Raw genomic sequence first — 14,116 nt, 5'->3', positions numbered from 1 at the left:
TTTTAAGTTGTCAAAAGCATTTTTCATGCATTCAAGTAACAATAAAAAATATGCTTGTTAAGAGCGTATATTTTAGTTAAGAATATTTGTCAAACATGCAAATAATAAAAAATGCTTAAAAAGAGCACATTTTCATAGTTGTCAACAGCATTTGTAGTATTGATAACTAACAAGAAAAAGAGCTTTTTATTTATGTCACAGAATACCAAAACCTTTACAACAGTCAATTTTGGCAAGTGTCAATGTTTGACAAGTTTATAAGGTGCACAGAATAGGACTGATAGTGTACCATATATAGTATATGTAAGATATACTATAAAAATTTGCGTCATATGTTAACCGCCAAAAATGTGTGTAAGAACTATTTTTGTTTTAAAAGTTGATTTCCATCCTCTTTTTTTTAGTAAATTAATTTTTTGATAGATATTATTTATTTATATAAATATATATTATACAACATAATTATCAATGTTATAATTTTACTATCGCATATTCACTAACTGTCAATCTTAAACAGTTTATATAGATCTCTTCAGAGTTTACACAAAACAGTACCTTTTGATTAATATTTTATAACCAAACCATTAAAAATCATTTAAAAATCATTATAAATAATTCTTAATCCTTCCCTCTGGATGTGGTACAATCAATTTACGAAATCAAAGAATTTATCCACAATAGAGATGTTTATGGTTTTAAAAACCCAGCATTACGAGCTACTTATCGGTTAAACGGTTTTTTGTAATCATTAAGCGCAACTTAAGTGGTTGTAAAGTAGTATAGATCATATCAAGCAGTTCACGCAACGTGACTACAGCATGCACTGGCGTTTATTTCCCGGAAGTAGGTACCAGACCTAAGCTATTGGTGTTGTAGTTTGTAGTTGGTTGAGTTTGAGTGTCGGAAACTTACATCAAAATACTTTCTCGTATATTTTAGTATGGTTCATGTTCAATTAAACTCAATTGCAAGTCTTTCTTAATGAGTTGGGACATTATATATTTATGTACTGTAACCAATTTTGTCTGAGTGACATTTAGATTTGATTTTCTTTAAGCTTAGAAATTTAAATTGCTTTCGGCGTCATTACATATTCACTGAAACAAATCACTTAAGTCAGTGTATCCGAAAAAGTTTCTTAATATTAATTATGTCATTCAAGATATTTTCATAGTTATATGCAGTTAAGAAGACATGTCATATGTATATCCTAAATACAAAAAAAAATTTTAAATGAGTTAATCCATTGTTGAAATGTAACAGTTTAACCCATTTTATGTGAAACTGTTATATGATTAGTATTCATCCTTAAGTCAATATATCTTTCGACATATCATCCACCCTTTCATGGTATCACAAATTTTAATGTGTTTAGCCATATTTTATAATTAAATACAATCACAAACAGAAGCGTGCAATCTTGGGTTTGAGTACCTTTTCATTTCAAAATCAAACAAATTCAGGAAATTAAGCTACTTTTAATACTTATCAAATTTGATAGTCAAACTTCTAATAGTCAAACACTTACGTATGTAGTCGTATGTAGTCGTATGTAGTCGTATGTATATTGACTGCCTTTTCTGACTGACTGTTGTTGTAAGTCATTTAATAGTTTTCATAATTACCAATTTTGGTAATAAGTTTAAAATTTTATCTTTGAAGTTTTGATATTACTTATTTTACACATTTTCTACAACATTTAACTTAATGTGTATAAATTTATACATCCCATGTATCTACATAAGTATATCTCCAATACGAAGGAGAGGAGTATAAAACTTATTTACAAAGGTGTAAAATGTCTTTGTGTGTACGAAAGGATATTTAAAAGCAAATATAGAACTTGAGAAGTGTCTTGCATTTATGTGTAAAATTTTATACATAAGTGCCAAGTTTACTAAAGCACTTATCTTTACTTAATCCTTTTGCACACACACACACAAGCACACCATCACAAATAGGCATTTATATATTTGCAAATATGAATATATGTTTACTTAGCATTTAAAATACACATAAATTCAAAAACGATTTAATATTTCCGAGTAAATACACTGATTTCTCTGGACTGTGGACTATGGACTCTATACTACGTCAGTGTGAAAAGTTCTGCATTTATTGTTGAAATGTTAATACGTTGTCCATTGGAGTGGACAAGGCGAAAAGGACCAAATAGTGCTATTTTGTTAGTTCAACGATTATATTTTAATTTTAAAATTATTTTATGAAAATTTGTATAAATTTTACATGATTTTCCTTATATATTCACCCATATTTTATAAAATATCTCGCCGGTTATTTCAAATCGCTCAAAGAAAGAATTTGCTTGCAATTCTTGGCAAGTTGCAGTATGGATAATCGCTTTGTGAAAGTTTTCATAAATATAATACTTAATTTTAAAATGATATATAAGCTTTGAATTTAATATTTATATTCTTTTCATTTATATACATTTATTTAATTTAGTTTTATAATTTCATTTCATAATACATGAGTATATACGAACAAAAGGTTTAAAAAAATTAATTGCAATTTCAATCTGAATAATTATTAAAGTAAAAAATATTAATTCAATGATTTGTATTTACAAAACTAAAACTAAATATTTTAAATAAATTAAAAAAAATTATTAATAGTCAACGATTTTATATAACTAAATTTAAAATTAAAAACATTTCAGTGTTTATTTTTTTTTTGTATTTTTTTTTTGTTTTAATGAAAATTTTATTGTTGATTTTACTTTTAATTTTATTGGAATATATATAAGATATTTTATGTTGTTTAAAATATATTTATTTATATATATATTTTGTTTAAATAAATTTGTGCTCTCGTTCACACTTAATTGCAAAGATTTTTTTTCCATTTTTTTGTATATTTTTTTTTAATTATTTGTTTGTTTTTTTTTTGTTTTTTTAATTAATTAATATATTATTATAAATTATTTTTTTATATATTTTCTTAGATAGTATAAAATATTTTTTTATCGAAAGTATAAAAATTGTTGTTTATTTTAATTTTTTTTATTTAGTATTTGCTTCATTTTGCTATAAGCTTTCTTTAAATTTTAATTGATTTTAAATATGTTTCGTTTGGAAATAATTTTTACTAATTAATTTAAAAGATAATTTTTTTTTTCAGTGTAGGTGTGGCGTTTGTTGTTATTGTTGTCGCTGTTGTTTTTTTTTCAATTTTACCATTTCACAAAATATAGAAATTTTAATAAAAAATAATTTCCTTTTTTACAACGCTTCAAATTTGTATACATGTATACATGTATACGTTATATATTATTTATTTTTGCTATAAAGTGTTTCTTTTTAATTTTAATTTTTCAAAATTAAAAAGATTAAAACTAAAATATATATATATTATATATATATTAAATATATATGTATATATGTTGGTATCTTTGCTATTTTCCGATGTATCTGTGTGTGATTTTACATATGTTACTAATGTATATAATAAAGAGTTTTATGCATTTTATTATAAAGATTTATTTTCATATAATTTATTTATATATTTTATTGTATTCTTTTTTTTAGCAAAAGCGGGTGTTTTTCTTTTAAAGCAGGTAAAATATTACTTGGCAGGATTATTTTATTTTATTTTAATTTCCTTTAGTAAATATATAAGAATATCTATAATATAAGTCTATATCCATAACATATCTATAATTTATATCTATAATATAACAATAATTAATTGAAGTCTTGCTCAAATTAAAATAAAAATTATAAAGGAATTGCAGAAAAATGATTAAAAATGACATCATCAAACTATGTTAATACTTAACTTCTTAGAAACTATCCTTTAGTTTTAGCTCCTAACTCTTGACTTCTTCTTTTAAAAAGAAGAGGCTAAATTGTTAATTGATAGCAACTAAATATTTGAGTTCATATTATATACTACTATATATAAAATATTCTATATTTAACTGAGTACATATTTCAACTCTCTCATAAGGTTGTATTATACACTCAAAGAGGCACTTCTATTCTTACGTTTATCTCATTCTTAAAAATTTTTTAATAAGAATTTGAAAATATAGTATGGTTGTCAACATTTTCTTTGAAAGTATCTTTAAGCTCTTTTCACGGAATGATCATTTATTTAAGGATATAGAATATATCTACAATTATAAAGTCATATCAACTATCTACGTTACATTATTTTTTACATATAATTGATATAATGTAACTGTTTTATATTAAGAATTATGGCGTATATACCAAAAAAAAACTATACAACTTTAAAAAACCCTAGATCTATTTAAATTTAATCATATCAATAATGCTTTGATTAGTATTAATTATAGCTTTCTGTCTATATCTCTAGCCATAATAACAATATGATCTTTGATTTTAATGTTTTACTGTATTGAGTGAACTCACTGTTTTACTCACTGTATGAAGTTATACAAATGCAAAATATTCACTATTCTCAAATAATTATTTTCCCTTAAAATAAAACGTTTTTAATACGTTTGTGCTCTTATTCAGCACCATTTTTTATAGTGCTGGCTATTAACCCTTTAATCGTTTAATCAAAACATTTCCAAAAAAATTTAGACCTTACATCATTTCTATTTAAGAGTGAAAAACTACTTAGGAGTTGCTTATATTAGTTTGCAGAGCACCCAATTTATTAAGAAATAGCACATATCAACTTAGGGATCATTATAGAACGCTTCAAATAAATTTATAAGAGGTGTTATTTAGAAATTTGCAGAAAAAAACATTTTATATTTTTTGAAAAATCTTGGAACTTATAAAGAACAAAAAAACAAAAAAAAGGGATTTAATTTGACCTATATTATTTATTTTATTTTTGGGCTAGCGATAATTTAACTGATTTTAAAAAAATTTTTATCTTATTATGTTGTCATAATTATAAAATATCATCTTATACAGTCGCAATATACATACATATAAGTTTAGTCCTTCAATTTATTTTTGGACTATCTTATAATGCTCTCATATTCGATATTAATAAATTTAACAAATAAATTAACGGTTTCGATTATCATCATCTAATCCCATAAAGAAAATTTCATAACATTCTTATATTTGTCCTGCATCACATATAATTAAAAAATTCAGTCTAAGATATTTACGAGGTAATAATAAACAGCCACATAAGTTATTTGCAACGGATACATAAGGTAATCCAAACTCTACAAATTTATATTAAAAATTTACACTTAATTTCAATAATATTTTGACTTATATACCTTTTTTTATGCGTAGATCACAAAAATAGTGCTATTAGTTGCACTAAAGTGCTTTATATATTCATATTGTTAAAAAATTAAAAAATATTTCAACACCATCAGTTTAGCACTATTTTCATCACTAGAATAATTACGGGGTAGGACATGCCTGTGGTAAGAGGCGACTAAAACCCAGCTAGGAGTCAAAGGGTGAGCCTTTAAATTACGAACATTTTTACTCAATTTTAGCCTACATAAAAATTATGTGTGCACTGAAATATCACAAATGTACAACGGCACAATACAATATCTACAAAAGCAAATCACTACTTCTATTCAACACAATATAGCTACATTCGATCACTTAGCACGAAAAATATTTCTTACAATACATAGTTAAAGATACCTGAAGTAGAAATAGTTTCATTGATATTTAATATATCTATGATGAACAAGTTACCGAAACTCACCTCCGCAAGAACAGAACTGCAGCACTTGAAGGAAACTAAAATTCAAAGTAAATAAATTTATTTTAAACAGAGAAGTATATTATTATAAAAATAATGAACGCATACCTTCTATATTTATCGCCATGAATTTTGTTATATTTTTTTTTAAATAAATAATCACTATCATTGGTGAGTGCTGAACTGCATCAAAACTCAATGAAGACCAACTTCCAGCTGATGTAAATTTTTACATCAGATTTACAATCACCTATAATTATAATTGTAATAATAGGTAGTTTAAAAGATGTTTGATAGATACAGGTACAACAACTAGTATCATAAAACCGTATATTATTGTCGAGAAGTATCCAACAGAAAAATTTAGTAAACCTGTTTTCTGTAGAACCCTTAATGGAGTCGAATAAAATGATTATAAAGTAGTAACTCCATTTCCCAAAGAATTAAATTTTATAGGAACATTGGATAAGAAAATAATAGACCCTTTTAATAAAAAATATTATACTAATATAGGCCAACATTTTTTAGAAACTTTAATAACTGTTACAAATAACGATGTTCACTATAGTGAAATACTTGGAAACAAAATATCCTTTGAACATAATGATTATCCCTACACATTTCAAAATAAATGTTTATTAGAACCAATTTCTGATACAAATATTCCTAACATAATGTATTTAATTTTAGTCATATAAATAAAGAAGAAAAAAAAGCTATTATTGATACTTTATGAAAATTCAATGATCTGTTTTATAAAGAAGAAGACACACTTTCTGCTACGACCGAAATTGAATATGAAATTATTACCCCCATTTATAAACCTTTATATTCTAAGATATATCGTTATCAACAAATTCATGAAGAATAAATACCAACTCAGATAAGTGCAATGCTGAAGCAGCACAATTTTAGAGAAAGTTATTCCCCTTATACCTAACAGTCCAGTGTGGATAGTACCCAAAAAATTTGACAATTCTGGAAAGAAAAATGGCAATTAGTAATCGAATATCATAAATTAAGTGAAATCTGAATAACCTTCTTGATAAGCTAGAAATATCGCAGTATAACAGCAATTGATCTTGCAAAAGGATTTCACAAAATACTTATTAAAGAAGAAGATAGAAAAAAATGGAAAGCGTGGAAAACCTTTTGAACATTACAAATACCTTCGTATGCCTTTTAGGTTAAAGAAGGCACCATCAACCTTCCAAAAGTTGATTGTTGAATTATGTCCTCCGTAACTTATAAATAAAAGTTATGTCGGATTCGAATACCAAATAAAAGACAAGAATAAAAATCGACAAAAAAAAAGTCGACAAATGCCAATTTTTAAAAAAAGAAACACAATTTTCAGGACATACTAAATCCAATCCAAAGAAAATTTGAACAATTAAAGATATAAACTTACCCACTTCTCAAAAACAAATGAAGTCGTTTTTGAGAATGTCTGGATTTTATACAAAATTCATAAAGGATTACGCGAAAATATCTGAAAAAGAATCAAAAAATTAACATAAATGACCCAAATTACACTGTCACTTTGAAACGATTAAAAGAACTTATAACAAATTCTTCAAGTCTAAGATACCTAAATTCCAAAAAAAGATTTAAAATCTCAACTGGTTCATAGTCGCTATTGGTGCTGTCCTAATTCAAGACCATCATCCGGTGGCATATGCATCAAGAACATCCAACAAGCACGAAACAAACTACACAACCATTGAAAAAGAATTGTTGGCGATAGTTTGGGGTGTTAAATATGATAGACCATATAACCATATCATACTTATGGTAGAGAATTTGACTTGGAAAATGATTATCAACCATTGAAATGGCTAATCGTGAAATATACCGATATAGATATTAACCCTTGATTACAGAGATATTTAATTGACTTAGAAGAATATAACTTTAAAATAGAATATATAAAAGAAAAATGCAATTATATAGTAGATTTTTTAAGTAGAATTGAATCAGAAATCAATGAATCAATATAGGTAATTCAAGTGATCTAAATGAGAAAGCCATATAATGATAATGAAGACTCTTTAAATATGGACCAAACCCACTCTCAAGAGGAAAGCGTAAACAATTAGCATATATATCAATACTAGATACAGTGGTAAATTGTTTTAAAACCCAAATAATAATAAAAACAACTGAAGACATTAAAGAATCTATATGTAATAATAAAAGAATATATATTAATAACAATGACGTCGTCAGTATATATCAGTATATATTCCATACTAAGTGACCATTAGTACAATAAGACTCAAAAAATCGTAGTCAATGAATCTTCAGAGCATAGTCAAGTAAAATTTGTAAAATCTACTTGATTTGCGAGGAATATTGAGAACATTAACGAACTCAATAAACAATTAACCTTATTTCATAAATATGAAAGTGGACACTCCCTAATTATAGCAACATATGAAGGTATTAAAAATATAATCTATAGTGCTAATCTTGGAATTTCAATATAAAAAATTATAAAAAACTGTGAAAACTGTGAAAACTGTAAGAAAGAAAAATACGATGAAATCATATTGGAAAAAAATATCAATTCATGGAAACACTAACCGATATTAATAATGTAATTCATATAGATACTTATATAAATTCGAAACAATCATTTACCATGTTTATCGACAAGTTCTCCAAACTCTTCAATTATTAAACAACTTTGTGGAAATGAAAATATAGAGATCCATTTTATAAAATCCAATAGCCATACCGGTAATGCAGATGCATGCACAAATACAAGGGCTCTTACACTCAATATTATGTGTATTAAAAATCTTAATTCTACAAATCGGCAATAATGTATACGCAGTACCATTCATCAAAGATTTTAATTAAGAAAATAACTTCAGATATATAATACATACAGTATTAAGTGGTTACCGAATTATTTCAACTCTACATCACTATCTAAATGCATATACTAATGTCATAAAATTTAGTAATCTATTACATTCGTAAAAGTGACTTTTGTCGAAATTGTGTTGAAATTATTTGATATTCAATCCAGAAGCCAAATTTAGCTGGGTTTCTATTGAGTCTTTTCGTTGAATTTGAAAAAAATGCCACGTGAAGGTATGTAATGTAGTAAGACTATTTTTTGGGAATAACCTTACATATGTATATATTTAAATTATATGTATATAGTCAACTATATATAATAATAAATTTCCCCTTGTATGTCTATATGTCTGTAATAAAATGTTATGTATTTGGATTGGATTTTAATGTAACAATAACTTTTTCCATTAGAACGCAAACAACACCGCCACAAATCTGGTTCACGACAAAGTGATTCTTCGGTGAAGCGTAATGTGCGTGCTTTTCGCCGCACACCATCACTATATTGGGATGTTCCACCACCGGGTTTTGAACATATCACTCCGCAGCAATATAAAGCAATGCAGGCATCTGGACAAATTCCTGCGTCATCAGTACCAGATACACCTCAAGCTGCTGTCCCCGTCGTTGGTTCAACAATAACACGCCAGGCACGCCGCTTGTATGTCGGCAACATACCATTCGGCGTTACGGAAGAGGAAATGATAGACTTTTTTAATCAACACATGCACTTATCGGGTTATGCCCAGGCAGCGGGAAGCCCAGTGCTTGCTTGTCAAATCAATTTAGACAAAAATTTCGCATTTCTTGAATTTCGTTCAATCGACGAAACTACTCAGGCAATGGCATTTGACGGGCTTACTTTTAAGGCACAAGTCTTAAAAATACGCCGTCCACACGACTACCAGCCGATGCCTGGCGTAACGGATCCACCTGGAGGATTTAATATGGATTGTATGTGTTTTATTTATTTATTTTCAAATCGGTTGTTAACTTTTTACAATTGGTTTCGCAGTTATGCCGGGTGTCATCTCCAATGTGGTGCCTGATTCGCCACATAAGATATTTGTTGGTGGATTACCAAATTATTTAAGCGATGACCAAGTAAGTTTAACTTAACTTTTCAAATGTGATTGAAGCAATATTACACCTTAATATATATTCAATATATTCAATAATCTCATTCTCACCAATTGACTATTCAATGCTCCATACAGTGTACCTATTACAGTGTATGAGAATCGGAACTATAGAACTTACTATAAAACTTTAACTTTTAAGCAAGGATCGGAATCATGGTCAAAGTCATCTTTTTGTAATAAAATAAATATGTTTGTTTTTATGAAGGATTAAAATAATATTGTCAAACAGACGGACACAAATATTTCTAAGTTTCTCAGTCCTTATTTTTTTTTTTAGATTTTATAATATAATAATATTATATTATATATTCATTAACGTTGCAATTTTTAGCAGCTAAGATATTTAGCAACCCATAGAACTGCAAAGGTTGATGTGAAGAATTTATGTTAATTAATTTTTAGCTTTGAAACAAAGACTACATTGTGTTTCTTTTCAGCTTTAGAGATCATTACAGAGAAATTTTTAGCATTTTCCGGCAATTTTCTTTTCCATGCTTAAGTCCATTATTTTTATTAGCGCTGTTTATTAACTTAATTGATCCAAGGAGCTCCAAGAGACTTTAGCACATAAGAGACCTGAATTCAGAAAACGAAAAGCAAATTTGATGAAAATGTGTTCGTTTTTTTTGTCGCATATTCCAGTAACAATCAACTCAGGTCCGATTTAACTATGGCTGCATGCAGCTAATCTGGCTATATCAAGTATAGATAACTTTAAAAATTACTGGAAAGAGTATAACGAACATATTTCCAATGTCATCGCATTGTAAGATTCAGTAAATAACACTTGTTTTTATAATGTTAGTTAATTATATTTATTCAATTGAATTTAAAATTACAAATTTACAGATTTTTTATAACAGCTGTGTATAAGAAGGCTATGAGTCAAAACTCCTCCGCCTAATTTAATATTTAATTTTAATTTATTCATTTCAATATTTCCATTATTTTAATATTATTACACCCTTTCTTTTTTTTTTTTTTTCTATGTTAATTTTAACGTACAACTTTCATATTTATATAAAAATGCATTTAAAAGGTGTACATGTTAATTTATATAATATTTAAAATTCTTTCAAAATATTTCGTCCATTATTTTTTTTCTATAAATAGTTGCTTCATTAATAAAAGCGCTAAGCAAGAACCAATTTTCTCCATTTAATAATGAAATTACATCTGTTTTTTCTAAAGATACTTTTCTAAAATACTTAAACCTAATCTCCTGTAATATAGGACAGATCCCCATAAAATGTTGGACGTCTTCAATTACCCCAAGATTGCAAAAGGTGCAGTCTACATTTACTTGGCTTTCGTAAGGAATATATGCCAAGCGTAATAGTTCGCCTCGTGTTTTAAATATTCTTGTAATATCTATTTCTCTGTACTTGGAATTAAAATAATTGTTATCCTTCAAATCGTAATTTAGTTTACTGTACGTTGATCTCGTTAGGCTCGTTCTCGCAGCGTACTCGAATTGTACTCGTTCTTTGCTTGTTTGCTTACTTATTATAGCTTCTTGCCATATTTTCCAGGATCTAGTCTCTTGTATTTGTAAAGGTTCATCTAATTCTGTTGCCATATCCATCCAGTTTTTGAAAAATAAGGTTTTATTGCTTAATAATTTTTGAGTTACTATTTTTGTCAGACGACTTTCCTTTAAAACTAGTATTCGATTTATATATTTGAAATGTTGTCTAAGCGTGTTTATATGTAACGACGGTAATCCAGTTTCCAAATGTAACATATAGTTCGGTGTGTTTATTGGTAAATGAAATGCACGTTTAATGTAGTTCCTTTGTAATTTTTCCAGTTCTTCATATCTCTCCACACCCCAAACTTCTGCCCCATATGTTACTATAGTTCTAACTGCCGTCTCGAAAACTTTATGTTTCACCGCTGGACAGACTTCTTTGTTCCCTAAGAGTTTACGCCAAGTACTGTTTACTGCCAATTTACCTTCTTTTAATTTCTCTAAGATGTGTTTACCGAAACATGTATTATAAGTTATCCATATCCCTAGATACTTAAATTGGTTAACCACCTCTATGTATTCTTCCTCCAACCGCCATTTTTCTTCAGCTCTTAGTTTTCTTGCGTATTTCCTGAATATCATGATTTTCGACTTATTAATATTTATTTTTAAACTCCACATTTTACAATATTCATTCAATTTATTAATACGATAATTAATACGATATCATCTGCATACATTAAGATTTTTAAGCCCACTCCACCAAATTCTATACCACCGGGTAAAATTTTTGTCAAGTCGTCTAGAAACAGTGCAAACAGCAAAGGACTCAAAACGCACCCCTGTTTTACTCCCATATTTGTTCTAAACCATTCTGATAATTTATTGCCATCCCAGACCGCAGCATTACTTTCCCAGTAGAGGCTTCGAATCATCTGAATTATCTTCGTTGACAAACCAATATTACTTAGTTTATAAAACAATGAGTTTCTATTTATGGTGTCAAACGCTGCTTGGAAATCCACGTAAAAAACATATAGCTTCTTTTCATTCTTTATATACGTTCTTGCTACATTTGTCAATATAAAAATATTATCTATAGTTGAGTATTTTTTTCTGAAACCCATTTGATATTCACTGATTAGGCCATGTTCATCTACCCACTTCTGTAATCTATTAGCTATTACTGTAGAGAATATTTTCGCAATTGTGTTTAGAAAAGATATCCCTCTATAATTACTTGCATGATTTTTATCTCCTTTCTTAAAAAGTGGAAAAATAATTGATGATTTAAATTCTTTTGGCGCTGACGTGTTTTCGAATATGTGAGCGAAGACTTGCGTTAGTTTTTGTGTCAGCGAGGGTGTAGCATACTTAAAAAATTCTGCTGGCACACGATCAACGCCGGGAGCTTTGTTTTGTTTACAGCAGTTAAGAGCATCTTGCACTTCCTCTATTGTTATTTTTTTATCTAGTTCTTCAATTCTTACATACGGCAAAGCATAGCTGAAATTATATTCATGTATTTTACAGTTAAGTAGTTTTTGAAAGTGTTTTGCTAGTAAATCAGCGTCTAGTTTCATACTTTTAACATGATTTGCACCATTTATTTTCCTTATTTCTGTCCAAAAATCTTTACTGTCTCTTGCTAATGTAATACCAAATGTTGTTTTTATATTCCATAGGTTAAGGAACTTTTGCTATCCTTTGGCTATCTGCGCGCATTTAATTTAGTTAAAGATTCCGCAACTGGATTAAGTAAGGGTTATGCATTCTGTGCATATGCGGACTTAAACGTAACTGATCAAGTAAATAAAAGTTCAAATTTAATGTTAATTAAATGTTAAACAAATTTCTTATGAAGGCAATCGCTGGTTTAAATGGAATGCAATTGGGAGACAAAAAACTAATTGTGCAACGAGCTAGCGTGGGTGCTAAAAATGCAGCGCTTAACATTTTAGCCACACCCGTAACTTTACAGGTCGTTAAGTAGAATTTGAGAATAAATTTTTAAACGTACATTTTCACATGTTTAAATTTATAGGTTCCAGGCTTAACAACTGTAATCAGTGCTGGACTATCTACTGAAATTTTATGCCTGTTTAATATGGTAACACCTGACGAGCTACGTGATGAGGAAGAGTACGAAGACATCTTAGAGGATATCAAGAACGAGTGCAATAAGCATGGAGTTGTACGCAGTATCGAAATTCCACGTCCAGTTAAAGGTGTAGACGTACCTGGTTGTGGTAAAGTGTTTGTGGAATTCAACTCTATACTTGACTGTCAGAAAGCGCAACAAGCCTTGACAGGACGCAGATTTAGTGATCGAGTTGTAGTGACTTCATATTTTGAGCCAGACAAATATCATCGCCGAGAATTCTAATTACTTTACGTGTTCAATTTTTAACTCTTAATAGGTATAAGATAAATACTTTTTGATTAGAAATTGTGGAATGACAACTTAAAAATTCAGTCAATTGTTTCTACTAAAACTTATCGAATATTAATAAGTTTCATTTTCTCATTAATAGACTTGAATACACATATACTAATAAACTTAATACTTGTATAGTAATAAAATTTCATTTTTTTTAATTAATTTTTATTTTTATTATTATTGTTTTTAATATCAAATATCATTTTATTATTTGCTTATACAACAGTAAAGCTTGAAAGTTTTAATATATGAAATTGGTATGCTTAAGGTAGTTTCAGAAGAACATTAGTATTATAATAAATTATTTAATTAATTAAGCTTTTAGATAAATATATTTTCATTAGAAAAAAATATGATGTAATTTAAAAAATTTACCAATTGTATTTATTAAAAATATAGTTATCAATAACTAATGTTAGTCTGATTAATAGACACACAACTGAAACTTTTTATGAGGCTTATTAGGCATTTCTAATATATTTAGTTTTATTTTATCATTGAGGTTTCAAAACT

General features: G+C 27.7%; 1 protein-coding gene across 1 annotated transcript; it reads left to right on the top strand.

Annotated features, from left to right (window-relative positions):
* The first annotated feature begins 9,009 nt into the window (after positions 1–9,009).
* Positions 9,010–13,632, top strand: LOC119662540 (splicing factor U2AF 50 kDa subunit-like). The gene is made up of 5 exons (XM_038072180.1): positions 9,010–9,504; positions 9,566–9,654; positions 12,849–12,971; positions 13,028–13,144; positions 13,208–13,632. The coding sequence occupies exons 1-5, from the start codon at positions 9,111–9,113 to the stop codon at positions 13,547–13,549; spliced, it is 1,065 nt and encodes a 354-aa protein (XP_037928108.1). The 5' UTR covers positions 9,010–9,110; the 3' UTR covers positions 13,550–13,632.
* Positions 13,633–14,116: the final 484 nt, after the last annotated feature.

The sequence above is a fragment of the Teleopsis dalmanni genome, chromosome X (assembly GCF_002237135.1).
Source record: "Teleopsis dalmanni isolate 2A chromosome X, ASM223713v2, whole genome shotgun sequence".
Taxonomy (NCBI): domain Eukaryota; kingdom Metazoa; phylum Arthropoda; class Insecta; order Diptera; family Diopsidae; genus Teleopsis; species Teleopsis dalmanni.
Note: the sequence above shows the minus strand (reverse complement) of the source record. Positions and strands in the feature narration are given on the sequence as shown.